Source organism: Cryptomeria japonica, chromosome 9, assembly GCF_030272615.1.
Source record: "Cryptomeria japonica chromosome 9, Sugi_1.0, whole genome shotgun sequence".
Taxonomy (NCBI): Eukaryota; Viridiplantae; Streptophyta; class Pinopsida; order Cupressales; family Cupressaceae; genus Cryptomeria; species Cryptomeria japonica.
Window position 1 is genome coordinate 194,747,330 of NC_081413.1, and position 27,432 is coordinate 194,774,761.

At 36.1% G+C, this 27,432-nt stretch overlaps 1 protein-coding gene across 4 annotated transcripts; it reads left to right on the forward strand.

The window, feature by feature from the left end:
* LOC131052389 (nucleobase-ascorbate transporter 12) lies at positions 1-26,973 on the forward strand. Of its 4 annotated transcripts, none has more exons than XM_057987033.2 (11): positions 47-510; positions 681-1,340; positions 6,872-6,969; positions 7,091-7,261; positions 8,030-8,130; positions 9,775-9,910; positions 10,113-10,163; positions 10,352-10,639; positions 11,656-11,890; positions 12,229-12,515; positions 26,202-26,973. In XM_057987033.2, the coding sequence occupies exons 2-11, from the start codon at positions 716-718 to the stop codon at positions 26,421-26,423; spliced, it is 2,214 nt and encodes a 737-aa protein (XP_057843016.1). In that variant the 5' UTR covers positions 47-510; positions 681-715; the 3' UTR covers positions 26,424-26,973. The 4 variants fall into 4 exon arrangements, with proteins under 4 accessions (XP_057843018.2, XP_057843016.1, XP_057843015.1 ...); XM_057987032.2 differs by having other exon boundaries at positions 47-445; XM_057987034.2 differs by having other exon boundaries at positions 47-325.
* The last annotated feature ends 459 nt before the right edge of the window (positions 26,974-27,432 follow it).

The following is a 27,432-nucleotide window of genomic DNA, read 5'->3' on the forward strand; positions in this document are numbered from 1 at the left end:
AGGTTTTAACTTTTTGCAGTCGCCATTTATTTTTTAAATAATTATTTTTACTGCGTTTAAGGAAAATAAACATCCAGAATCATTTTGTTCAAGAAAAATAATTACTTACAGCCCAGTGGCAGGGCGAAAAAAAAATAATGCTAAAGAAAAAGGTTCTCGTCTTCACAAGCAGCACAGCACAGCAGGCTTTATCTCTGCTGTATGTGTCAAAAAATTTGAAACCCTACAAACCCTATGGTATATCATGCCATGAGAATGAGGAAGAACAAATAAGTTTGTCTGGAAGATTTATGAGACACGAAGATCTGAATGCGAAACAAATTCAGTGAGAAGCCTCTTTCTTAGAATTTATTTTTGTTATATATACAATGAATATACTCTAGCGGCCCCACAGGTTAAATGCGCAGCAGACGTGCTAGATCGGGGTGAAAGAGTTATTTTATTGGTAGGTACAGCGGAAAAATGTGTACATATATCTGGATCCAAAACTCGGCCTGTGCCAACTGTTTGGTAAAACGTCGCGTAGATAAGGACTTGTCACCTCATTTTCGTTGGCTTAAATATTCGCAGTTTTAGTTGCTGGTTTTTGTGGATTAAATACTCATATATTTTTTTTCCCGTTGAGATACTGGTAATGGCTGGATCAGTGATTCTGAGTGTTAGGGTTTGTATTTAAGCAGGGGCGAGGATTTGTTTTCAGGGTTTATAGTAGGTAATGGCGAGCTCGATGCGCACGAGAGGGGGAGATAATGAGGATTTAAATTTACAGGGAAAGAAGAGCAGCAGGCCGGGGCCGTGGCCGCCAAGAATGGAACCCTTGCCGCACGATACAACTCACAATCCTAAGGTGTTAAAAACCTGGGCCAAGAGAACGGGCTTTAAAAGCAATTTCTCCGGCGAGACTACGGCGAGTAATGTCAGTGACGGTGATGGCACTAGTACAGACTTTAGCGGTGCTGCTAGGCCCCCGCCCCCGCCACCTCCTCCCCCAGGGCGTAGTGGCGGCCGGAAGGTGGATCTGGAGGCTGGGATGGGCAGTACTAATGGCGGTGTTAAGGAAATTGAGAAGGTTAATGCTAATGGTGGCGCTGCTCATGTCAATGCCAATGCCAACGGCAACGCCAATGCTAATGCCAACAACAATGCTATACCGGTTATTGCACCTCCGCCTGCCAGAGCCAAGAAGGGGCCCGATCTGGAGGCACCAAAGGCAACCCGGTCAGTGCAGAGGGAAACACCGGAAATTGATGCCATGTCGTCTCATTCACAGGATACAGAGGATGCCATGGGGTCCAGGCAGTCACACATGAAGTATGAGCTTCGAGAAAACCCCGGATTAGGTCAGTTGGATGCTTTATTTATTTGCATTGCCTTGTTTTCTCAGCTTGAGTTTGGTTGGATGCATTTTGGAATTCAAAATTAAATCAAGAGGTAGTCTGTTATGAAGAATGAGCTCAGATAAATGTCAGAATACTTTTTTTTTTTTAATTTCAAATAATTGCTTGTATGCAGTTTTGCTTTAAATTGGGTCGGCTGCGCTTAGAAAACACAGCGTTAAACGTCCATGAGGTTTTTCTTGAATTATAAGCTCAGATAAATATCAGATTAGGTCTATTATTTTTACTTCATTCAATGCGTCCAGGAAGTCTCTCCTAAAGTATGAATTCACACGAATCTCAGATTTTGTCTATTATTTTTACTTCATAGTTCATACTATTGCGTTGCTTTAGAATTTGTTTTTGTGCATCTACAAACACAAATAGGCTTCCACACTGCACATCACAGTCATCCTTCAGCTTTTATGCTAGGTTCGAGAAAAAAACTGTAATTATATGAAAGTCAAAATTTGCTTATTGTGGGAAAGATTTACAGTTTTCTAAACTCTTTCTAATTACATAGCATTTATTGTTATACTGAACTTTGAGTATCTGTACTGAGTAGTGCAGCTGCCCTTTGCCAAATATGCCAGGGTTGAGTGTTATTTTGTGTTATAGGAAAGTGAAAAATGCTTTTTTTCAGAAACATGTAGATTCTTTGTCACGCAGTACAAAATCTTATTCATTATTCTTTATAGCCTTGGAGAACACTGATTGTAACTCTGGTATTCGGATGATGCAACACTCTTGATGACATTCGAGTCCTTTCCTCACATGACAAAATTTCAGATGTTAGTGCCTTTGATAACTTTCATTTCAACTATGTTCCTTTTCAGATTTAACTCTTTTGATCTTTGTTGTAGTATACTTTGCGTTTTGTAGAATTAAAATTACCGGGGCTTGCACCTGGCTGCATTCAATTGATTCCAACATACTTTGGATGGGGTAGATTCTGGCTGGAATCAAGCCCTGGCTGACAGTATAGAACATTATCAATTGCACTGGGAAATCACACCCTCTTTTTATGCATTATTGGCTTTTGTTGGCATTGGTATCATACTACAGGGTTTGCCTTGTAAGCCTGTTTCTCAACCAGTGCACCTCATTTGATGTTTCGCATAAATGGGTGTATCTCTTAAAAAATAAACAGGATTTGCCCAGTAAACTTGCTAGTCTTCCTGCATACCTTGTTTGATGTCTGGTGTAATCTGATGCACATTCGTCCAAAAATAAAGAAGTTGCCAGCATTTTCACATAGCCATTTCTGACTCACATTTTCTTTGGGTAGGGTAGACTGCGGATAGTGGAATTTGAAACTTTACAAGATTAACTGGTGAATCACACTGCTATGTCAACTCTTATATGTTATTATTTGTTGTTCTTGACAGCGATACTCTGTTCAGGATCCATATGATATTTCTCCCAATATATTGTTGTGTAGAACTATAGTTCAAGGTCTTGGCGGATTGTCATGCCTCAAACTCTATTAAATAACAATAGCATAGCAGAACCTAACAAATTGCAGCCTTAATTAAACCTCGACATTTTTTTTAATGCAAGCCGACCCAGCATAAATAATGATGAATAATTGGCAATAATTATTAAGGAGGGCTGACCTGAAATCTATCATTTTCAGTACTTATCTAATTATTGTCTAGCAAGAGGCATTGGTTTTTATCAAGGGGCATTGGATGCCAATGAAAAGGCAGCAGGTAACGGGTGCATAAGAAGAGGAGCATCTCTTCATTATCAAGGGATGTGACCCTCCCATTGTGAAGATATAAAACGAAGAGGAATTCATCCAAGAAGGCATAGAATGGGAAGAAACATTTGATCTGAAATCAGAAAATAAGCCAATAAAGAGCAGAATCTAATTTATTATTAGAAGCCTGAAATTAGTAAGTTTATATGTGGAAATGGATGTGAGAATATGAATGCATTATTTATATTTTGCTGAAATATATAGGGATAATTGATGTAATTGCATTATTCTCTAATTTAAGTATTGTTTTCCAATTTAAGTAATATTACTGATATTTCTAATTGAACATATTATTATATAAATTCCTATAGTAAATCTATTTGGAACTAGGTAGGATTTGTTGCAAATCAGGAAGGCTGATCAACCTTTCGAGTTCATAAGAGGTGAAGACCTAACCTACCTTTCATCAAGTACGTCAACCCAAGATGGTATGTCTCTTCCCACACATGTCTATTTGCAAAGGGGATGCCCGTTAAAATGATAATTGATTATTCGATAATTACAAAAGGAGATGAAAGCTCCTTAAATAGAGATTACAAGAGGATATTTCCATAACGGAAACGATCGAGAATAGAAACATGAAAGACAGAAATGAAACTTCCTAAAACTAACTAAGGATGAAAGACATGAAAGTAAGTTTTTAAATACTAACTAAATAACTAAGATGACCACTATATCAATATTACAATATTATTTTAATAGACTTCATGTTCCTAATCTTTAACTAACCTTTAGTGGATCGGATTACTTGGGAGATTAATCCATAACTTAACTAACTTTACCCGATCCTTATTATTTTCAGTCCACTCGATGTCTCGTTGGAATTGCTGCCTTAAGGAAATATCTGTCTCTTAGTCTAATGTGCCCCTTGGAAACTATTTGTTTAGTGATCTGTTAAGGTATACAAGTTCGTCGATTAGGGAAAGGAATTCTTTATGTGGAGGTCGACCTAGATAGTAGAAAATTATGAAGTCTTATGGATAAGGTAATTTTCTGCCGATAGACATATAGCTAATTTTTATTATATTATTTTCATAAGGATGGTCTGAGAAGTTCTTATGACGGGGTTATGATAATTTAGTATTTACCACCTCAATACATTGGAGAATAATCAATAGGCCCAACTTCAGACCTTTTGAAAGATCTGGGCACTATGATTGATTATTTTTTTGATTGATTGATTTGATTTGATAAAGAAATGTGAGAACTAGGGCTAATGATGCAAAATTGAGAATAATCAGCATAAACAGTAAGCTATAGATCAAATATGCAGACTCCGAGTACAAATGTGGAAATGAGAATCAAAAAGGAACTTTTGTGCAATTTGAGCTCAATGTGCTGGACGATGGGGCTAGGCATCCTAGTTCTAAAGGTGTCAGATGCGGATATCGGAAACAGATTTGGGATTAGGCTGTTGCTCTGAATGTCTCCCTAAACTTTTGTCGGAATTTGTTGGACACTGTTTGGTGATTGCCACTGTCCAGGGCTTTTGCTCCTTCAAAATTTGGTTCTCTTTGTCTTAGTTTGTACTTTCTGAATCTAGATTCCTTCTTTGCTGAACCTATAACCTGCACACACAAGAGAGGAAAAATGGTGTTGTGTTGATGGGGGTTTGCCTCAGTCAAACCTTGGGTTTGGAATTAACCCTTTAATGAAAATGGATGAAAGGAAATCTCCTAAGTAAAATGTTGGATCCACAATATTATACCTCAAGCTTGATGTTGTTGTTGATGATGCAATGCTCTTTGAATAAAACCCACAAATGTTGCTGCAATAACATGACTGATAAGGCATAAAAGACTCAATCATAAAAGCCACTTGCATGAAGATTGTTCTAAATTGTTGCTCCATAATGCTTAGATTTGAAGAAATTCACTCATAATAATTGCTGTAGAAAGTGATCTCAATAATGCTCAATATCATAGGGATGAAAATGAATTAGGAAATATGTTCTTATATAGGGCTCCCAAGGTATTTCATAAATTAGGTCGACCTCCAATGGTCATATTAAAGTATTGGGATCGAGGATCAACTAGTGGAAATTGGTACACCGACATATTAACAAATGAGCCCAAATTGGGGGCGACCATGACACCTAGTGCTGTAGTCCACTAGGACAAGGATGCCTAGTGCCCTAGTCCACCCAGGAAGGGGTGAGACAAAGGTAGGCTCAGTGTACACAAATTCATAACAGAGACCTAGATCATGATATCAACATATGGCATCAGTTTTGTAGTGCAAAGCCAAAAATTAAAAATATGCTTGGAAAAGAGCTAGGAGGAAACACACTAAGGCAATGGTCCAAAAAGGAGTGTGAAATTGTAAGGGGGTTACAATTTACAACACTACACCAGTTTTCATAACATAACTAGATGTTGACATCTTAATTCATATTGGTTCTAAAAGCTCAGTTGTTTCATCAGAAAATGTTGATGCTAGCGTGAACTTGTACTTGCAATACTTCCACTCCGTGTTTCTGACATACAAAATCCATGTTGGCCTTGCTTACCGATATTGTAAGGCTGATGTCATGTTGCTTCTACTTAAATAGTTTATCCTACCAACAGATTTTTCTTGAAGACTGGTTTGTCCAAATGAAGACTCTAGTGCAGGAGTTCAAAATAAAAACCTTGTTTTAATGTTGAAATTATCCTTACCCTGTCTTCTTAAATCAAAAACATTCATCAAGCATAATGTTTCAATTTTGTTACTCGAGTGTCCACAGATCTGCTAAAGTGTTAATTTCTCATTCCTTCTAGATTCTGATGAAAGAAGACATTAAACTGCCATGTTGGTTATTGTGTAGATGGTGTCTGCATTTCACATCAAATCACCAGAGGTTGTCTTAAATAACCAGGTTGATGATAAAATATTCAGGACCAGTGATCTATGGGGATGCATCCTCTACTGTCAGTCATCTTTCCAGACATTTCAGGGATGGGTGGGGAAGCAGTGGGGACATGTCCCTTTTTTCTGTCTTTTCATTCTTATGGCTGCAAGATGTCTTGCAAAATTTTCTGTTTTACCATGATGATGTGTCCTGCTTTGAGAGGTGCTTGGGGACATTGAGGGACGTCAAAGTGATGCCCCTTATGCCAACAGTTGTTTAAAACAAAACAGAAAATAGTAGATCTGTAAAATTAAAAAACAAAAGGAGGACATTATTAATGATATTATAACAATCATGTATTTGTTTTTGCAGTTTTGCATCTGTATTCCATGTTTCAATCAATTTTCAATGGTTAGTTTTCAGGTTCAAAAATGCAAACAGTAATTTGAATGACACCTCTTTAGAATGTTTAATGATGTTTAATGGTTTACTTATACAAGTGAAACCTGCACCCATCGTGGAAACTCAGAGAAACATGGTTCTAGAACCAAACTTTCACATAGATACTGCATGCTATAAAGTATCAATATAGGGCCCATTGAAAGGCTACAAAGTAGTCTAGCATTTTGAGGGAATAGTCCTAGAAAATGCATGAAGTTGTCTTATTTTCAGATAGATATTCTTGAATGCCTTTTTAATCCTGTTTTTGTTGTTTTAGGTTTCAATTTGCAATTTTGTTCACACCTTTTTCTCTCTTCCAAATTGAATGGCATTGGCTGTCTTTAACAGAATAGAATTTTGATTTTAAAATGTTCAAACAATTTTTTAATATTTGCTTCCTGTATAAAGTGTAATATTTGTATCCTTTGTCCCTTATTATTTGGTTGACACTGTGATTTGCAGTCCCAATTTTCCTGTATGGAGTCCAGCATTACTTGTCGATAGCAGGTTCTCTTGTTCTTATACCACTAGTCCTTATACCAGCAATGGGTGGGAGTGATGTAAGTATCTTCCACTACACTGTTTCTTTATATCGAATGTTGTGTTGTTTTTCCCTTGGTTAGTTATTAGTCTGTATATAATAGAATAATGCTGATAATAGATAGCCTATCATGACAACAGGATGATACCGCAAGAGTGATCTCAACTGTGCTTTTGGTATCTGGAGTGACAACTCTGCTACATTCATATTTTGGTTCAAGACTTCCACTAATCCAGGGAGGTTCTTTTGTTTACTTGGCTCCAGCTCTAGCTATTGTCAATTCTTCAGAATTTCAAGCTCTTAATAGACATGTAAGTTGGTTAGCTATCCGGATTCTACTTTTTGCATTAAATTTCTGTGTCACAGTCACAAGGTAATCTAATTTAAAATGTGGACTGTTTTCTGTAGTTTGATTAGTACAATGCCACAAACTAAAAGCTTCTTAATTGTCAGATAGTGCATGATTTTATGAGTCAGTGTTTGTAAAGTTTCCAAATGGGTTGAGGTTTACATGATTTTTATTGTGTGCGTGCATGCTTGATCCCTGCATGCATGAAATAGACTTGAATATATACGTAATCTTATTAGACATATATTTAACATGGCATATTTCATCAGAACCAACTGGAATCATCTTGCATCCCTTCTAAAGATTTCTCAGTTTTCTTTTGCCCAGAATAATACAATTATTTGTAATAGCTCCTGTTAAGAAAACAGAGATGTTTTAAAGGACAGAGAAATGCTTGTATGCTAAGTGCTAGGCAGGAATATTAAAAATTACAAGTAACTATAAAATCTCCCGACCAGTATCATAAAATGCATAATATATGTTATATATATCTTTTAAACTTCATAAGTTTCTTTTGTTGGCAAAAAATGAGTCTTTGATTTTCAAATGAACAAACGATACATAGCTTATAGGTGGTTAAATGACCAGCACAGAACCATAATAACACGGGCAATTCTCCTTTGTTAAACATATTAAGTTAATTAATGTTTTACATATATCTTAATGATAGTTAGAGGGAAATCACAGGGCTTCAATTTACTCTAGTGAAGACATGCTTTGTTTCTTGCAGAGATTCAAGCACACAATGAAGGAGTTACAGGGAGCTATAATTATGGCTTCCACTTTTCAGATGATCTTGGGCTATAGTGGATTGATGTCACTTTTTCTCAGGTTCCTTTCACATAATCCTTTTCAATGCTATTACTTCTTTATTCTAAGTATTTATTTATAATGTGTTCATGGGTGATATCAATTAATGCTCTATTCCCCATGTTGAAAATACTAAATATTTGTTAGATACTGTTCTAGGCTATAACTTTGTGTCGGTCTCTAATTATATAGCTTTGTGTAGATCAGATTGGGAGCAAAATAATACTCAACAGTTAATGTTACTAGCTTATATATGTGAAACAAATAAAACTGTAGCCAATGGCAAGGGACATATTCTCATAAACACATTCAGAAACTGAATAAAATAATACTCAACAGTTCACATTGGTAGCTTATTTATTTGAAGTAAATAAAATTGTAGCCAATGGCTAGGGAAAATGATCTTGCAAACACATTAGAAGAAACAGGCCATCTTTGTGGGCAATCTCTTATAAGTTGAAGAACTTTCCTTTCATTGGGAAAAATCAAAATTCTTTAAAATAAAGGAGCATTGCCATATTAATCCTTGGTTCTCAGGTACAACTTACAAGTATTATCAAAGACTTAAACAAAACAAATGCCTGGTTCAATTTGGGAGATTGGGACAATTGTACCATGTAGTATAATAGAAAAGAAAGGCCACCACAAATTATTCATCAATATTCAATACTACTCCAAGTAATGTCTTCTTCACCTCTGATCTTCCCCTTTGGAAAACATTTGTTCATGACACAATGTTGCTTCATCTGCTTTAACTATTGTGGTATGTTGATGACCACAATTGTCATTCTACTGTTGTCTCAAGTGCAAAGAATGATAAAAGGATGTACATTTTCTTTTCTCAGATTTAGTTCTGTATGGATCACAACAAGAATTGCGTTAGTTACAGAAAGATAATGTCAGGTTTGTTACGTTGATTTTTAATTGCAAGTGACCTCTGGGTTCATGTTGTATCACATCATTAATTCATGCTTTGTATGGTAACCATATGAGTTGATGCATCAATGATACTATCATAATTGGCTTCTCATGTTATACATCAATTTGTGTTGACACTTATATATATAATTTTATTTTTCTTTGTAATAACTTTGGCACATGTTTTCTAGAAAATATGACAACACAGACTTCTCTATTGGTTATAATACACGCATATTGCTATTTTCACTTATTTGGCCATTAATGGGCAGCGAAAACTGAACATTTTAGTTGACTACGAGTTGGCTGTGCTTATTTCTATCCTTACTATCTGGTTCTATAATATTTAAACATCAGCATCAGCTTATTTAGGAGGAGTGGCTGTGGTTTCCATTTGCTGAATGCTATATGGGACATACTCATTTACATTATTTGTAAGGTTATATTGTGTAGGCGACTACCAAATATGAAATCATACAATATGCAAGGCTGTGGTGTTCAAAAGGAGTTGAAGTTGTGTTTTTCTTACCATTGGGAATTTATTCAGAATATTGTAATTGTAATCACCCATGAGATCTACCAAAAACAAGTTTAGAGATCGTCTTAGAAAAACTATGTAGTAACAGGATGTTGCTAACTCTGATATTCGAAGTCATTTTGCAAAACTGGTTTAAAACTTTAGACTGACTGCCATAGGGTAATGATTCATCTATAACTTTTGACACTTGATACATATGCTGGTTGCAGGCTAATAAACCCGGTAGTTGTTGCACCAACCGTGGCAGCAGTAGGCTTAGCATTCTTTAGCTATGGTTTTCCTCAAGCGGGTACCTGTATGGAAATTAGCATTCCCCAGATATTATTGGTTGTCCTTTTTGCTTTGGTAAGCAGTATCATCTTTATATATGAAAGGAATTGAGGTTTATTGTTTATATTTCTATTGCTGTTAATTCTGGTCTAGCCATTATTTTATAATATTTATATTTTAGCTTATTTTAATGATTGTGTTGCTTGTACCAGTTCGAAGATTTAAAAAATCTGTAGAATTACCTTAATCATGTTTGAACTTTAAATTCGCTTTGCAGTATCTACGCAAGATTTCTATTTTTGGACACCGAATATTTCAAGTTTATGCGGTAATTTCCATAAATATTGTCTTTTATTTATTTTTTTCTTGATATTGAGATGGAGACAGAGCTTACTGTTTATTTTATCACCTTGATAATTGTCTCTGCTTGTTTCTTGTCTCAACCAATGTAGAAGTAAATGGTATAATACAATCTTGGCTATCATTTATCCTCCATTATATAATCTTTCAATTCAGGTTCCACTGGGGCTTGGGATTACATGGGCATATGCTTTTCTTTTGACGGAGGCTGGAGCTTACAATTACAAGGGGTGTGATCCAAATGTACCTATTTCAAATATTGTTTCAGAAGCTTGTAGAAAGCATGTTTTCACAATGAATCATTGTCGTACGGATGCTTCAAAAGCATGGGAATCAGCTCCATGGGTTCGGATTCCATATCCGTTTCAGTGGGGAACTCCAACCTTTCATTGGAGAACAGGAGTTGTAATGTGTGCGGTATCCATAATTGCATCAGTGGATTCGGTGAGTGATTATGATTTTAATGAAAAGGTAGCCTGATATTCTATGCCTATGGCGAAATTCAATTAATTACATTTTTAATTGTTATTTTTCATCAATAGGAAAATAATGAAAAGGATGTCATGCAATATAGTTTTTAGACATAAGTCCTTTCTTATATCAACCTTGGCCTTTTCCTGCCTAGATACAAACAAAAAGTCAAATACACTAATTTTAATTTATCACCAAAAAGTCAAGATGGATGAAGGTGGTCTTTGTCTTTTCCAGGAGATGTGAAAATTAACTGACCATGCCAAAAGCCTATGAGCATACATTTTTCTTCAGTCTTATTGGGGATCTACCAACAATTTGTTAATACAAATCCCAGTTAGTCAATAGAATCATTTGCAGGTTGACTATAATATAAGCATTCTTTAAAACTAGGACTTGACACATGATTAACAAATCAAATACTAAATGTCATTCATAATCCACATTATTTTGTGTCGTCCATTCCTAAGATTTGAGAGTAACTGGTTTTACTGCAGTAGACTTTTTAGATTGCTGCAAAGTACTGTGATTTGTCTTTCAGCGTCATTTTCCTCTGCAGGCATTGAGAAACTCTTGAAAATACCACAGATTTCAGCTTATCAGTCAACTGTACTTTAACTGAAAAAATTACTGAGAAAATCCTGATTTAACTCGTTTATTGGTCTGATAAATCGCCAGACTCCAGTTAATGGAAACTTGTGATAAATCAGAATTTTTGCAGATAAATCATGTTTTTTTTCCAGATAAATCAGAATTTTTGCAGCAGTTTTTTCTGGTTTTTCACCTAACCCTAAATGTAGCCTGAATACGATATTATCCCTTTTCTTGATTTTATCCCCCTATATAGCTTCCTGTTGACATTTAAATAATTTGTTATGTGTTATTATAATACCATATTTTAATTTGATAGATTATATTTTGAAATCTTTGGATTATGTGTCTATCTTAATATTTTAGCAAGGTCTTACTCTTTGTTTGTTTGGACATAGGTTGGATCGTATCATGCAACCTCACTTTTAGTTGCATCAAGGGCTCCACCACCTGGTGTTGTGAGCAGAGGAATTGGTTTAGAAGGTGTAACTAGCATCTTGGCTGGACTTTGGGGCACTGGCACAGGTGCACATACTCTTACTGAAAATGTTCACACCATTGCAGTGACAAAGATGGGAAGCAGGAGAGCTGTGGAACTAGGTGCTGGATTGTTAATTCTCATATCACTTGTTGGTATGAAGAAATTCTCTCTAATTTCCCAGGTTTTTGATCTTATGACAAGAGTTACTGTTTGCATTTGTATTCATGATTATTTTGGTCTACCAAGAGAAAGATGTAAGGTGTCTTTAAATTATCACCTCAATGAATTGCAAACATTTACATGTCTGCAAATAATTGCTATAATGAATCACAAATATCTATAAATGGCTTTGAATGGTTTCTACTTGTTCCTGATTTTATTTCTAAAGTGTTTCTGAATAAACATTTTCCTCATTTTTATTGCAGCCTTGTTAAATTTATTTCTTGCAATATTTGGAATATCAAATCTCAAGTATTTATTTGTTTGGCAGGCAAAGTGGGAGCTATTTTAGCTTCAATTCCACAAGCCATTGTTGCTGCACTTTTATGTTTTATGTGGGCCATGCTTGCAGCACTTGGTCTGTCAAATCTACGATACAGTGAAACAGGGAGCTCTAGAAATGTTCTTATTGTGGGTCTTTCTTTATTCTTTTCTCTATCTGTACCTGCATACTTTCAGGGCTATGGAGTTTCACCAGCTGCAAATTCTCCTGTACCAAGCTATTTTCTTCCTTATATAGTGGCCTCGCATGGACCCTTTCGAACTGGTAACAGTGGAGTGAGTATTCCATTTATTTTTCCATTGTTTTGAAATGCTGTTTACAAGTAAGGCATTGGTGATCTCATTTATAAAGGATGGACTTGTGCATGTGGCTTGTCACATGTTGAAAGTGGAAGCAAATATGAGAGCATTTAAAGGAATATGACAGCAAAAAAGTGTTCCACCTAGATATTGGCTCCATTCTTTTTGCAGAAGCCTTTGAAGATTTTCATTGTATGATAGAAAGTTAGAAACATTTCACTTTCTTCAACTGATTCTAGGACTGTAGAAACAAGCATTTCTGATTTCCCCACTAGATGTCCCTTCATCTCATCTTATATAACTCTGATAATTAGTGGTCTGTCCATTAAGTACAAAAGTATTATAGAAACATTTCACTTTCTTCAACCGATGCTAGGACCCTAGAAACAAAGTGTTTACCCACCGGATGTCCCTTCATCTCGTTTTATGTAACTGTCCGATTATTAGCCTTTATGGTCTGTCTATTAAGTACGTTAGTATAATAGAAACATTTCACTTTCTTCAACTGACACTAGGACCATAGAAACAAATGTTTATCCACTGGATGTCCCTCAATTTCATCTTATGTAACTGTCTGATTATTAGCCTTTCTGGTCTGTGCATTAAGTACAAAAGTATAATAGAAACATTCACTTTCTTCAACAGATCTTAGGACCATAGACACAAGTGTTTCCTCACTGGATGTCCCATCATCTCATTTTATATAGTTCTCTGATTATTAGCCTTTATGGTCTGTATATTAGCCCTAGTTCTCTATGCATTTCACTGGGAAATTGGGAATAATGTTGAGCATTTCTTTATCTCATCTTATACAACTCTTCATATATATATATATATCATCTATCTTTCTGGGATCTAGACCCTGGCAAGATTGATACCCACTCAACTATGACAATATGATAAACTGCAGATTATGGCTATGCAAACTCCTTAGGTTTTGTATTATTCCATTCTCCTGGGTCATATACTTGTATCTTATATTTGTATTTTTAAGGAAGACGTTGCACAACGGACATTTGTTTTTTTCCTAGGAGTTACATTGCTATTTATTATTTAACCATAGGATGCACATGGACTAAGTATAAAGTCAGATTGTGAAAGTAAAGATGGCATATGTTTATCTTGAGTAAATCATTAATAAAAGTTCTTTTATATATTTATAGGGCATCTTTATAGTGAAGCTAAATAATGATTAAATTATGCATAGAGATGGATTGTGTGGATTAAAATCTGTAAAAAATGTAACAGAGGCAGGAATATAATCCATTAGTAAATTTGGAAGAATATTTTGCAGTTAAGGTCATATGTTATAATTCTTTGTCAGAAACATTAGAGGTAAAACATGATTACAATAAGAAGAATGGCATAGTGATTCAAGTATGGAACATATTTTCAACTGAGTTTGTATAGAAAATATTAATGAGAAGAATGTTTATAGGTCATGTTTGTAGCAGCTGCGCAACTGAGATAGCCTAATAAACATAGTTCCACGAAGCTTCCTGACAAGGGGACAGGGGGATGGGTTTTGGGGACCGGGGACCAAGGGCCTAAATTTGGGGATGGTGGCGGAGTGGTGCTGGGTGGGTGGTGCCGAGATAAAAATAGAGGTGAATTGAAATCTTCAAGGCAAAATCTGCAATATAACATCTCTGTGAGTGCCCCATGAAAGGCCAACTAGTTTTCACAAAGTTAAAGGTAGCAATAAATATGTAATGGCATGTGCCATATAGCAAGCAACCCGGCAGCGTCCACTGACAGAGTGGCAGAGGTGGCGAAAGTGGTGGTGCTGTTAGGGGATGTTTCCCCCAAGTTCCCAAGTCTTGGAAACGTCCACCTGCAGGGGATGGGTTTTTTTTGGGGAGGGGGGGATGTGTCCCCGTGGAACACTGCTAATAAATAATATTGAAGACAATGTTAATGAATTACATCTTGAGGAGCTATGCAATGTGAAGTTAGTACAGGAAATATTTATGAGATGGATGTTAATGACTAACTGCTGGAGCTGCAGCAACATAACAATCAGGAAGACAGAGTGGCAATCCAGCCCCGTAACATTGTCACTAATTGTGTTTGTATGGAAAACAGGTATGCAGTAGCAAAGCAGTCTTTCACAAGTACACGAAAAACACCAAAACTTTCAATTAGCGATAGACAAAGGAAATGCATTGATATTTACCACAAAGATTACTAATAATGGACATGGGTGATAAGACTGGAAAAATGAAAGACCAGTTGTACAATAGAGTTAGTTACAAAAAGGTGCATGGGAATTCCCCTCAAGAGAGGTTACTAAGCTATTGAAAAACTCTTTTCATAAGCAGTAAGATCAAAAGAAGTTTAATTCCAAGAGACATATTGATGCATGCATTTATGACACAGCTAAGATTCTCAAATGAGATATTCCCTCTAGACCAATAGTAGATGCCAAAGATTCAGCCACCTATAATCCAGTCAAGTACATATCTAATAAATTACAACAATTAGTTGGAAACACCATTTTTTCATCAAGGGCTACATTGCCTTAGTGAACCTTGAACCTGATGTGTAAGACACACTTGTTATCTTTGATGCTATTTTCCACCAAGTTTTCGAGATGTGGGCGATAGGAAATGGGGGGACATGTTCCGTTTTTTTTGGGATAATAGGTTATAACAAAAATAGGGAAAATTAAAAAATTTAGAAAAATTGAAATATTCATATGATAAGGCATTCACCACATTCATTATATAACTATAATATAAAACGTTAGAGTTGAATTGAGAATTCACATGAGTTGACATACAAATTAACAAAATCTCAATGTCTAATCTTTTGAGCTTTCTTTATCAATGTGCATAAACAACAAAATGAAAAGGTCGGAATGCTACGGCTACTAAATGTCGACAACTAGATCTGTTGTTGCTATGCTTCCGCCTCATCTTCACCTAAATCAAAATCGAACTCTAAATTTGAGTCCTTGTCAATATGAGAATTGGCTCATCTAATGGAACCCCAAAATCTCTCTTTTGCTTCCTCATCAAATTGTGGTATCTTTGGAATCAACATCCCACTATAAAGATAAATTTGTTGATCTTAGGAGCATGTTGATCCTAAAGTTACACAACACTATGCATGACCATCAACTTTCCTCTCATTGAGAGGTAAGTCTATTCCTCTTGATTGATTGATTTAAGTTGTATATGGACGGATTCCTCTCTATACTAGAGGAATTAACTTGTCAAAGGAGGCAAGTGATAATCTCAATCAACTCTACAACACCTTGCCATGCCACGTCCACCATTGGATAGGGTTGAATTGAGGTAATGCAACTCTATCTATCCTTCCCTATGGTTTGCTAAATGTTGGATGCCAAAGATTGACAAAGGCAATCCACTACATTTGGAGTAAAGTTGTCTTCTCAATTCTATCTATTTTTTGAAGGGTCTTAATTAACCTTTCCTTCACCTCTTCATCATCACAAGGAGTTACTGTCCAATTCTTGGTGTGAATCATATGTGATTTAGAACATGGGATGCTGTATGAAGTGGGGTGTTATAGTGTTCCATCAGCACTTCATAATGGCTATGCAATTCACCTCCCTTAATTCCAAACTAGGATCTTTGCTATGAATTTCTTGCTTCCTTCACCCAAGCATGTTATCAAATGTCTTATAGAACTCTCCAAGAATAGGAGAGGCTATATGAACATATCTAACGACTCAAACAATAATAGGTGAGATGGAGCTAATGTGTCTGAAGACACAAATTTCAAAAAAGAATGAGACTCAAATGAGACAGAGTTAATTTATTGATAAAATTAATAATCTTTTACCTCACACTGGACCATCAATCATCATCAAGGATCTTTTGTTTTGCACCTTTTCTTTAGTTGTGTTTGTCTTTGTCCATATACCCACTTTGGTTATTCATTATTAATTGTAGAGGCTCGTACATCATCCTCTCTTTGAAAATGAAATAGCTATCATATGTTTTTTCAATGGGTTTGGGGAATCCCTTCCTTGAAAAAGTGGTAAAAAGAGCAAGTGCGGTGTGGTGTTTGCAAATGAACATTTGTATATTTTTTTTTTACCACCACTCTCTTCTGCCAATTTATATTCCTTATATTTTTCAATGTGTTGTTCAATGCATGAACACCTTGGGGTCCAAAACATGTGCTTGTAATCACCCTCCACTATTATGTCAACTAGCTTACACGTGCTGAATTGGTGATCACTTGTACAACTTTTGAGGTCCCAACCTCCTTTATGGCATCCTTAAAGAAATGAAATTTGAAGTTTGCATTTTTGTGCCTCTTTGAACAATCAATGGCTCTAAGAAAACAAGAGCCGACTATGATATTGATGAATGATTGATGTCTAATATGGGTCCACCCATCTATGATATTAGAGCAACACTTTCTTAATCAAGTTTGTTCCATGTCCTCCATAAAAAATGACTTTAAAATACTTTTGATCAAGGAGATTGCTGTGTATTTTTTGTTCTCGAGGGGGACATATGATAGACCAATAACTTTTGTATCTTTCAACATTCATTTGAAATAGGGAGACTGCCATATGAAATGGGATGCAATGGGCCAAGAAAAATCTGGCAATTGAAGAATTTTCTACTTTATGTGATTGCATATTCATCATCCTTGCAATTGTACTCTACTTTTCACTTGTCTTTATCTTTCCTCATGTAGAAACCTTGCAACTAGCAACCATGGATGGCATAGGTGATTTTGTAGACTTTACTAACATACTCTTTGATCATGGTTTTCCCTCCATAAACAATCTATTCACCCTCTACATTCTTAGCCATGGTTAACTTTGGACAAGCCTTAACCCCCTGTTCTATAATGTCTGAAAGGTGACTATATACCTTGGTGTAGCTCACTCTAAAATTTTTTGTTGCATAAATGACAGCCAAATTGTATTACCCCTCCAATTTTACTTTTTATCTTTGTCTAAAATTTTAACAAATTGTAGAAGAGGTTTAGGTAGTTTGAATGGATCCTTTACATATGATCTTAAGAGGGCAGAAGGGCATTCAAACATGTTATCTGGCTGCCACACATTATCCACCCACTCCCACATCCAAATGAATCCCCACTTGAAGCTCCTTTTTGTTCCATGCCAATAGTTTTATGTATTACCCTCATTACTTCTCATGTTGTTTTGAGAAAAAAAAGAGTCCAAAGATGCAACCCGAAAAAGAAAACAATGACGATTTGAGGAATGCACAGGGGACATGTGCCAAAGGAGCATTGTACGCCATAGTATGGTATTGTATGAAATCATACAGATTCGTACAAGGAAAAGTTTAAAGTTTTTGTTGAAGGAGAAATAAATGCAGAATTTTTTTAGTGATTTGTTTTTCTATCCAAAATCGTGACTTTTTTTTTTGCAAATTGTAGGTTTGTTTCGCTCGAAATTGTGCGGCTTTTTTTTTTTCTAAAAATCACGCTAAGGATTTTTCTAGATCACATGCCATTTTTTTTGCAAATCATGTGTATTTTTTGGTTCTTTGCAAAACGTGTGATGCGCAATAGAATTGATTTTCAGATTTTTTTTTCAGTGTTCCACGGGGACGCGTCCCCCCCCCCCCTTTTTGACAACGTCTCCCCGTAAGAAACGTCTCAAGGACGCGGACACGACGTCCCCCGCCGTCCCGCCACCGCCACCCAAGCGCCGTCGAGACGTCTCCGCGTCTCCCAGGGAGACGTCTCCCTGTCCTTCGAGAGACGTGCAGACGATTCTCAAGGGACGGGGAGACGCCCAGACGTCTCCTATCGCCCCCACGTATATGCAATGTTTAAAATTAAATTTAAAAAAAAAGTCACTTTTTAAGTTTTTTGGGGGTTAAGGGGTAATTCTAATTGGACGTGGGCCAATAGAAAAATAACACCCGATGCCTTTAGAAAATAATAAAAGTATTTTTGGCCTCGTGGGGCGCTGCCCCTCGACCCCGCCCTGTATTGCGACAGGGAACGCGCAAGGGGCACTGCCCTTAAACCCCCGTTGAAAAATATAGGGGGGAAACCGCGCTAATAGAAGTAGGGAAAATCTAACCTCCGAGTCTGATTAGGCTCCATGTAACAACACAACTTGGAAATCTTGGTAATTGGTATTTAGATTTAGTATTTCAAATTTCCTTTAGTCTCATTTGAAAATGTAATTCTTATACTATAATACTGTCATACATCTTTTCAAAACTAGTTTTTCAAGTACTATATGTATATGTATAACTATATCAGCACCACCCTGCCATCCCCCCGCCGCCGTCCCCAAACTTAGGCCCTTGGTCCCCCCGTCCTGTCTCCGCGTCCCCTCGTCCCCAACGCTCGTGGAACACTGTTTTTTTAAGATTTTGTAAATATTGCGGCTGCTAGGGTTTGTGATGCCTAGGGCAAGGAATTTTTATTTGCTAGCTAAGGATTTGACTATGAAAAATTCAAATATTTTTCCATATATTAGCATTTTTTTTGTGTTGCAACAAAAAGTTTGTTTTTTCGTGATTACAAATTTCAAGAGGGATGCTGCCATCACTCAACATAACATTTGGAGGCAACTAATACTTCGATGGCAAGAATTACAACACTTAATAACAATGCATGCTCACAATCTTCGAGTACATATGCCTTGACAAAGATTATCATTGGTATCAACACTTGGCCAACGGTTGCAAGAAAAGACTAGTACAAGTTTGATGAGCGTGATCAAGAAGCCATCATGCTAATCAAGTTGTTAGTAATAGATGAAGTGCTTTCAGATGTTCAAATAGGCAAAACCTTTGCAAAGATCTGCAAGATACACCAGATAAAGGCATGGCCTTTCTAAAATATATGCTTTTCTCAATCATGATGGATGAGAAGATGTCTTTGAACAAACATTTGATGAAGATCAAAGACATTCACAATCAATTGCAAGACATATGCTGCAAGATGGAAGAAGATATGGTGGTTATTGCGTTGAAAAGCTTACCATGGGCATTTAAACATTTCATTGAGACACTCAACATCACATCTACTGGTGCTGACTTGAAGTTCAAAGAAATCTGCAACAAGCTCTTGTAGTAGAACAAATGGAAGATGCAATTTGGTAGCAATAGTGGTACATTGAGAATGGAACGAGCCTTTGTGGCCAAGGATAATGGTAAAGGCAAGTGGCCTCAAAAGAAAAGTCAAGTGAATAATGAAGATACTTCCAAGAATCTGAAAAATATCACGTCACTATTGTGGTAAACTTGGTCATATGAAGAAGCATTGTAGGAAGAGGTTGGCTGAAAATAAATCCAACCTTGGAGGGCCACCACCAAAGGCTTCTGTTGTAGAGCATTTTGATCAAAAGGAGTCGACCTTTTATGCACTTTCAAGGCCAAACGACCAGTTGATCAGTTAAATTCTTCTGCGTAGTACATTGATTTTGGAGCATCTCAACATTTCACCCACAAGAAAGATTTGTTCACATAGTACATGGCCTGCTCAGATTCAGTGATCTTTAGTGGTGGTGAGTACACTATTGTTGTTAGAGGAAATGTGTAGATATATTTTTAAGGAAAACATTTCATTTTTCACAGTGTGTACTATGTCCCAAGAATGGAGCTCAATTTTCTCTTAGTGAGTCAGATTATGTGCTGATAAAAAAATAGAGGTGAATTGAAATCTTCAAGGCAAAATCTGCAATATAACATGTCTATGTGTGTCCCATGAAAGGCCAATTAGTTTTCACAAAGTTAAAGGTTGCAATCAAAATGTAATGGCATGTGCCATATAGCAAGCGACCCAACAACATCCCCGATAAAGGTGGCATAAGTGGTGATGCTGTGGGGGGACGTTTCCCCCAAGTCCCCAAGTCTCGAAAATTTCTCCCTACAAGGGACATAGGTTTTTTTGGGGGGGACGCATCCTTGTGGAACACTGATATTTAGAAATTACAAATGCTTTATTGTTGACGAGGAATCCATGAAAACCATTATTGTTGGTATTGAAAATCATGGTTTGTATTGGCTTGTTGATACTAGAGAGATTCAAGAATGTGCATTGGCAACCAAGAGTGCATCTATTAGTATACCATGACATCAGTGGTATGGGCAGCTTAACCTAACCTACCTCTCTCAAGTGGCTCAAGATAATTTGGTAGAGGGTTTACTTGATATAAAGTAGTAGATATAGGGTGTTTGTGCAACTTGACAATCATGGAAGTAGAACAAATTTTTTTTAGATGGATAGGCTTGGAGAGCCTTGAGAGTCTTACAATTGGTTAATGTATACATTTGTGGACCAATGAATATGGCATCGATCATTGGTGCTAAATATTTTCTTTTGTTTTTCGATGATTTATTAGGAAAATGTGGGTATTTATGTTGAAGTCAAAAGTAGATGTATATAAGGATTTTCAAAAGTTTATATCATTAGTAGAGAAAGAGTCAGGATGTGACATCATACTCTTAGATCTTATAATGGAGGTGAATTTGTTCAAATGAAATTCCATATCTTTTGTGCTAAACATGAATTAAGAGGCAATACACAACACCCTATGCTCCACAACAAAATGTAGTAATTGAGAGGACTCGTACTATTGTTGAGATGGCTTGGTGAATGTTGGAGAATAGGAGTGTTCCCAATAAGTTTTGGGCTGAGGTAATTTACATTGCAATATATCTTCTCAATAGGTCTTTGACCCTAGAGGAAGCTTGGTCTAGGAGGAAGCCGAAAGTTAGTCGTCTTAAGGTCTTCGATTCTATTGCATATGTCTGGATTCCAGATGCAAAGAGAACCAAGTTGGACTCAAAGAGTAAGAAGCTGATCTTCCAGGGTACAATGAAAATCATAAAGCCTACAAGTTGATTGATGTTGACATTCAACAAGGATGTTGTGATCGATGAAGAATTCGAGACCTTTCAACTCTCTTCAGGGATGAAGATTACTGAAGGTTAGTCTTTGAAGGCCAAGGATTCAAGTTCAGCTTTAGTTGGCTTCACCTAAAGAGCAAGACGATATTGAGCATGAGGAGTCTCCCAAACAGGTAACAGTACTAGAAGAATTTCTTGATGAGAACTTCGATAAACATCTAGATGACATAGAAACAGGTAGCCTAATTCATGAGGGCAACATTGATTTGGATGGAGAGGTTTCTAAAGAGAGATCAAAGTGGTGGGAAAGTCTCATTGTGATGTTTAGGATAACGAAATGATCGAGGGTAGATCAGCTAGAGGCAAGAGCAAGCATAACACAATTAACTTTGCTCTTATGGTTAACATTCATGAAATTTATGAGCCACAGGTTTTTGAAGAAGCAAAGGGTAAACTTGAATTGGAAAAGGCCACAAAACTAAACATCAAAGTCTCATTAAAAATAGGACATGTTTTTTAGATCCTCCACCAGGGAGGAAACCTATTGGCTGCGAATGGGTGTACAAAGTTAAGAACAAAGCTGATGGTACACTTGACAAGTACAAAGAACGGTTGGTGGCAACAAGGTTCTTGCAAAGAGAAGGTATTAACTATGAGGAGACCTTTGCTCCTACAACAAAGATGAGCACCATTTGTGTAGTTTTGGCCATGGCTGAACAATTTGGTTGAAAAGTCCATCAAATGGACATAAAGAGTGCTTTCCTCAACGGTGATTTGGAGGAAGAAGTGCACATGATTCAGCCTCAGGTTTTTAGATTGTAGGAAAGGAGCATCAGGTATGCAGACTGACGAAATCTCTATATGGCTTGAAGTAGGCACCCAGGGCATGGTACATTAAGATTGACATGCATTTGGTTCAATAGGGATTCTAGAGAAGTGATTCAGATCGAAAGTTGTACATCAAAAGCTTAGGTGATGAGATCATTTTATTGTTCATTTATGTAGATGATATCATCATTACAAGTAGTGAGGTACATTTGATTTAACAAACCAAATGTAATTTGAGTAAGGCTTTTGACATGATTGACTTAGGCCTCCTACACTATTGCTTAGGTGTAGAAGTTGGGCAAATAGGTGCTGGTATTTTATTTCTCAATCTAAATATGCCAAGAGTATAATCAACAAGTTTAGAATGACAAATTGTGGAATATCGTTTATACCTATGGAGAAAGGTTGAAGCTTTCAGCCAAAACACTCCCAAAGGTAATAAATGAGTTAGCATTCAGGCAACTAGTGGTCAGCCTTATCTATCTTACAACCATTAGACCTGGTTTAGGCTATGCTGTGAGTTACATTTCTACATTCACGACTCCACCAAAGGCAGAACATTGGGTTGTAGCGAAGTGGGTGTTGAGATATGTGAAAGGGACACTTGACTTTGGTATTTTGAATAGTAGAAGAAAAGCTCCTAGGTTGGTTGGGTTCATAGATTTAGATTCGGCTAGTTCTATAGATGATATAAAATCCACTTCTAGATATGTTTTTTGTCATGGCACGGGTGTAGTGACATGGACCAACAAGGAACAATATGCAGTAGCTCTCTCCTCGACAAAAGCATATATCAATGAACAATAAAAGCAACATGTGAGGTAGTATGGTGTCGAAGGATACATTTAGACATGAAAATGTCTCAAGCAAGGACTTTGCCCTTGTTTTGTGACAATCAAGGGATGCTAAAGCTTGCCAAGAATCCATTCTTCCATTAGCATACCAAAAATGTGAAGCTTCATTGACATTTCATCAAGCAACTTGTAAAAGATGGATCAATGATGTTGGAGTATTGTCGAACTAAGGATCAAACTGCAAACATTCTTACTTAGTCATCGAGTCTTAGCAAATTTGTTAAATTTTGAGATAAACTTGGTGTAGTTAGTAGATTATCCATTAAGGGAGGGTATTAAAGTAATATTGTAATATTTAGTTTATAATGGTCAATTAAGTCTTTAGTATAGACTTTATGGATATTCATTTATTCTTTTAGTTAAGTTCGTACCTTTTTATTTAATTAGTTGTTGATCTTATCTTTTACAATTAGATCTTTTCTGTTATGCCCCTAACACTATAGTGTGTATTGTGTTATGAGTAGTCAGCTTGTGGCTACCTTAACTCTTAAGTAAGTTGCATAATTATTATTATAATCATATGTAGGTATGTATTTATGTCATCGTAAGAGTCATATTTAAGTATCTAAGTCGGCCTAGGTGGTATCCAAAACATAATATGGTATATATAGGAGGCATAGGTTAGTTATTATGAGCATGTTGAGTATTATGTTCTTATTGAAGACTATTGGAGGTTGCCCCCTCAAAATAGCATAGTATTATCAAGTATTTGCAGCATATTTCCTATTATATCCATCTTGTGCAAGTTATTTTATTATCTTGGCATGGTGAAGGCAAGGCTTTTTCATCAATTTTGGAGGTCATTTTGGAAATCGCATCTCTTTCAAATTGGAGTGAATTTTTTTCTGATTTTTAAAGGGGTTTGGAAGACCATATTGGAGCATGTTCAGTCCAAGCAGAATTAGGGTTTCTGCCCTAAAAATTTATAAAACATATATCTCACATATCTGAGCGAATTTCTACTCAATTTTTAAACAATAAAAATTTCTGAGAAATTGGAGCAGAAATAAGTAACTTATTGACAAATTAGTGTTTCCAATAATTTCACTCTCAAGGCTGAAAATTAGCTGATTTCTTGGAGAATTTTGTTATGAAAGTGATAACTAGGATTTGTGGCAAAAGAAGTAAAAGGAAAAAAAAGTACAAGTAGAAGAACAAGAGTAAGAGCAAGAGAAGGAGAAGAAAACTGTCTTATAGGAAGAAAACTCACATAGATGCTTGTGTGAGAGTTGACTCCTTACCATTATCTGTTACCAAAAGTGGAAATATTAACTACACTTTTTACAAGGCCCGAAGTATCTTAGATCTAGAACATTTGAAGAAAGAAGAGAGATATCTTAACAAAACTTCAATGGGATTGATAGGTTAGAAAGGCTTCCATAAAAGGCAAAGAGGAAGGAGACCTCCAAAATATAACTTGGACAAAGATTCAGATAGGACCTACTTGTCTTATGTTCAAGGAAGCATGGAGAAATGAGCCAGTTTTAGAAGAAATTGAATTATGACATACTTCTATCCAGTCAACACAATTAGAGTCTTTTAACAAAGTGTCAAAGACCAGTTGAATCCAAAACTTAGAAAATATGTTTATAAAGGTCCATGCTTATGGGGTATTCCTTTATATAGGTGATACTGGAAAATCTCCTCATACGAGAATCAAAGAGCATACAGTAGACTTGCAATTTGGTAAAATCAAGCAATCAGCTTTGGCAGAGCACAGGTACAAGATCAAACATCCCATTGACATTGGCAATGCTATGATTTTGGCTTTTGAAGGACAATGGAAAGATAGGAGAATTAGAAAAGTGATTGAAATTGAAAAGAGATGTAGGAATCTGAATTAGAATGATGGTTTTTAGCTAAGCCATGCATAAAATGTCTCATTGAGAAAATTATTCATTATTTTGAAATTTATTGCAGTTGTGGTTTGTTTGTAAGTTAGGGTTTCCACAGTCAGTTTAGCATTTAAATGTGCTTTTGAGTGTGTGATAGATTAAATTTAAAAAAACGTGGTTTTGAATCTTGTTGAGTACCTGCCTAACAAGTACTGATGAGCCAGATCTGCTTAGCAAGCTAACCTGCCTGCTAATTTGTGGTGAGTACTTTCCAAATTTTACTGAGCAAGCTTGAAGTTCTAATTTTTTTTTATTTATCAAATTATTTTAATTTTGGTGGTGTGCATTTGAACATTTTTTCAATAATTTCTTAGCTCCGCATCCTGAAATCCATTTTTATACTATTTAGTAATATTTTGCACACCTGTGAGCATCACCTAGATGCATTGAGTGCTAAGTGGACCATTCATGCTTTTGAGAGATGGGTTTGTGTGAAGCACTAATGAAATATGGGTCAATGAAATCGACCAAGAAACTATGCAGTTGAATCTTGATAAATTATCATAATTTGATGCATTGTGAAAAATACCTACTACTTTTCATTGGAAGAGCTAAAAGGACTAAAAGGAGCTATAATGCTCAACGTTTGTTGAAGATTTTGCAAATGGAGCAGTAAGCTATAAGTTGGTTTGATCTTTTGGAGAAACTTCATTGTTAAGTGTGCTTGAGTCATTAGTACTGGGATGGGTCACGTCTTGGGAAAAGTTGCAGTGCTTCGCTCTTGTGAGCAACCTAGATGCAATGAGTGTTAAGTGGGACCATTCATGCTCATGAAAGATGGATTCGTGTGAACTGCTACTCATGAATTATGGGTTAATGAGTTTGATACAAAAATATATGCAGTTGAATCTTGATAGAATTATGTATATACTATATATTCAAGGCATTTTTAATGCATGTTATTTTAATTTATTTTATGCATTTATATATGCTTCTATTTACCAAGTTTTGCTGAGTCCCATGTCCCAGTTAAAACATCTGGCTGCCCTGTTTTTTCGAAGTCTGAGTTTTGTAACTATGGTTTAAACTTTAAAGTATTAATAATGATATTTTTCGTGTTAAGGACAACCTTAGTTTTCAAAGTTGGATTTACTGCTTTTGAATGCTGAATTGAATTAAATAATTTAAATGTATTTGTATACCATTGGTTACTTGGTTCAATCACATGTTCTGATGAGTATTTTGGCTTGTGCTTAATAGGTCTTGTAAAATTGGAATAAATATTGTAGATTAATGCTTTGTACATTTTTGCAGCTGAATTATGTGTTGAACACTCTTCTATCGCTTCACATGGTGATTGCATTTATTGTAGCCTTTATCCTAGACAACACTGTTCCAGGCAGCCGGCAAGAACGCGGAGTCTATGTTTGGTGGCGATCAAAAAATGGGAGGAATGAACCTTCTTTAGTGTGGGATTATGGATTACCTTTCAGGATTGGAAGATTTTTCTCATGGGTGAAGTGGGTGGGCATATGAGTTAATCTTGAAGAGTATTCTTTTTTGAAAGGTAATGGTAATTGGCACAAGAAAGTCCTTGTTGTAATGTGTAACAGCAGTGTAAGTGATACTAGATTTTCTAATGGCCATGGAGCCTGATTGGAAGAATAGCAGTTTGTTGGTCAGCCTTTGTACTATGTAATTTTAGTCTCCTGAGAGACTTCTTAGGAAGAGAATTTTTGCAGTCAGCATTGCATCTCAGTTCAACTTTATGGACTTTGTAAATTACGGTGTTTTCTCCTGATGTATTGGTCTGTGCACATGGTAAAAAGTTGCAACGTCTTGCTTGATTTGCATTTTTTCATACTATGTCCTGGATTTGATTTTTGGATTCTATTGCCAGGCATAAATGTATGTGAGCTAAATTGCCGGTCACTACTTCAGTTACAAGCTAGTTTATGGCTTTTGTTCATGCATATACCCTCTACATAAGAATGAGGCAATGCAATGTAATACTTGTAATGTGAGTACCTAAATGAATAGTATGGTATATACTATATAGTCCTTTGGGACCATTGCTTTTTCAGAATATGCCTTCATGGAAGATTTGCCTTTTTTCCTGCCTTTATTTCATTGTATCCTGCCATAATTTATTAATTTGTTCATTTTTTTTATGTTTTAATAAGTTTTGCAAAAATGTTGCTGTTCACTGTGTGTTATCTTGAATTGATCTTTGCAATAGCCTTTGGCAGGTGAAAAAGATGAATTCACTCCTAAAGTTCTCGAGTGATATGAAATTCATTGAGATTGTTTTTAAGAATCATTTTATTTATCTTAAGTAATTTAGTTTCATTTGTGGTTTCAGAATTACTATTTAGTTATGCATTTTATTAAATTTTTTTTTTTAATCATCTTCCATTAGATGCTATATGCTTTCACTATCAACATGATCATAAATGTCCTGAGCTTGAAGAATTCGCTTTTGACCTCTCCAGATGGATTCATATTCAGAACAAACCTTCCAAATTCTCTAACAGTTGATTTTCAA

Bases quoted from the DNA above. Each gene is read 5' to 3' on its own strand.
- LOC131052389 (XM_057987033.2), top strand. From the start codon at position 716: ATGGCGAGCTCGATGCGCACGAGAGGGGGAGATAATGAGGATTTAAAT. The intron at 1,341-6,871 runs GTCAGTTGGATG...TGTGATTTGCAG, and splicing joins TCGAGAAAACCCCGGATTAG to TCCCAATTTTCCTGTATGGA. The intron at 11,891-12,228 runs GTATGAAGAAAT...TTTGTTTGGCAG, and splicing joins AATTCTCATATCACTTGTTG to GCAAAGTGGGAGCTATTTTA.